Source organism: Oxyura jamaicensis (assembly GCF_011077185.1).
Source record: "Oxyura jamaicensis isolate SHBP4307 breed ruddy duck chromosome 4 unlocalized genomic scaffold, BPBGC_Ojam_1.0 oxy4_random_OJ63491, whole genome shotgun sequence".
Lineage (NCBI taxonomy): Eukaryota > Metazoa > Chordata > Aves > Anseriformes > Anatidae > Oxyura > Oxyura jamaicensis.
Window position 1 is genome coordinate 1 of NW_023303796.1, and position 1,474 is coordinate 1,474.

The 1,474-nt window shown below is 68.6% G+C and overlaps 1 protein-coding gene across 1 annotated transcript; it reads right to left on the reverse strand.

Annotated features, from left to right (window-relative positions):
* Nucleotides 1-6: 6 nt before the first annotated feature.
* On the reverse strand, nucleotides 7-1,464 carry INO80B (INO80 complex subunit B). Its single transcript, XM_035311434.1, has 3 exons — nucleotides 1,305-1,464; nucleotides 769-950; nucleotides 7-481 (listed from the first exon to the last, which is right to left on the reverse strand). Exons 1-3 carry the CDS (start codon nucleotides 1,369-1,371, stop codon nucleotides 17-19), a joined length of 714 nt encoding a protein of 237 aa, XP_035167325.1. The 5' UTR covers nucleotides 1,372-1,464; the 3' UTR covers nucleotides 7-16.
* Nucleotides 1,465-1,474: the final 10 nt, after the last annotated feature.

The following is a 1,474-nucleotide window of genomic DNA, read 5'->3' on the forward strand; positions in this document are numbered from 1 at the left end:
CCCGTGGGTCCCGGCGCTAGGCCGCGGCCTCCTGCAGCCGCAGGTTCTTCTTGTAGCAGGCCAGGCTGCAGAGCGGCAGCCCGGTGCGGGAGCAGGAGTAGCGCTTGTGGTTGGAGCAGCCGCTCACCCCGCACAGGGCGGGCGGCGGCGGGGCGGGGGCGGGCGCGGGCAGCAGCGGCAGCGCCATGCCGGCCGGGAAGGAGACGGTGATGCGGTCGGCGGCGTTGCAGTAGTGCACGACGGGGCAGGGCGCCTGCTTGGCCCTGCGCTCCCGCAGCGTCTTCACCTTGGCCTTGTTGGTCTTGGTGAGGCGCTCGATGGTCTGGTTCTTGTTCTCCTCCGCCTTCTTGGCCGCCTGCAGGCGCCGCTTGCGGGCCCGCTCCTCCCGCTTCACCAGCATCTCCTCCGTCATCTCCTTCGTCTTGTAGCCCATGGGCAGCTCCAGCAGCGGCTGGCTCTGCTGCTTGTGCAGGAGGGCTTTCTGCGGGGGCCACGGGGATGCCGTCAGGCTGGAGGAGAGGCCCCGGCAGGCGGCGGCACCCCGACCAGGGCCCCCCATCCCCATCCCTCCGAGGGCATGGAGGCTCCGACCTGATTCCCTGCCAGCTCTGAGGTCCCCACGCTCCTCACCTTGCCAGAGCCGGCCGCCTCTGGGGCTGCGCTCAGACTGGGCAGGATGCTCCTGGCCAGGAGCTGCACACAATGGCCCCAGAGCAGTCCTCACCCCCAGCCCAGCCCAGCCCCCTGGCTGCATCCTGCCACCCTCACCTGTCTTGCCGTCAGCAGGGACTCATCCACCTCCTTCTTGAGCTCACCGTTGTCGTCCAGCTCACCCTTCTCCAGGGCATCGAGCCAGCGCTCTTCTTCCTCCTCCTCCTCCTCACGGGCAGGGAAGCAACTCTCTGAGTCCAGGTCTGGCAGGGGTGAGGGGTCCAGGTTGCTGTCCTCATCTAGGCCGGGCAGCAAGGGACAGAACGGTCACTGTGGGAGCTCAGCTGCCCTGTCTGCTCCATCCTGAGGTGACACCATCACCAGGCTGCATCAGAGTGAGTCACACTGCCCCCATGGTGCAGGAACTATCTCTTCCCCCCCTCCCTGAGGCGCTGGATACTCACAGCCTGCTTAAAGCCTGCAGGAGGGAACCAGAACATCCCCGTAGGGCCCCTCTCTTGCTCCAGCCCCTCCACCTACCCCTCCAGCCCAACCCTTCCTCAGAGACCGTCCAGCCCCAACAACTCCCTGCCTTGCGCCCACATCGCTGGCAGCGCCCCGGGCTGGCCGAGCGAGCCCGCCCCAGCACTCACCCAGCCAGGCCCGGTACTGCTCGATGGGCACCCCCTCCGTGGGCTCGTCCTCCTCATCCACCACCATCAGCGGGGAGGGGGAGCGCGGCGCCTCGGGGACCACCGTGAAGGTCGGCACGCTGCGGAGAGAGCGCGGCAGCCCCTGAGGCTGGGACAGGGCTCTGGGGGTG

What these genes read in the sequence shown, in the direction of transcription:
- INO80B (XM_035311434.1), bottom strand. Translation starts at nt 1,371, where the DNA reads ATGGTGGTGGATGAGGAGGACGAGCCCACGGAGGGGGTGCCCATCGAG. An exon ending in GCAGTACCGGGCCTGGCTGG is followed by an intron (nt 951 to 1,304) that starts GTGAGTGCTGGG and finishes TGCCCGGCCTAG; the next exon opens with ATGAGGACAGCAACCTGGAC. An exon ending in CCCTGCTGACGGCAAGACAG is followed by an intron (nt 482 to 768) that starts GTGAGGGTGGCA and finishes TGGCCCCCGCAG; the next exon opens with AAAGCCCTCCTGCACAAGCA.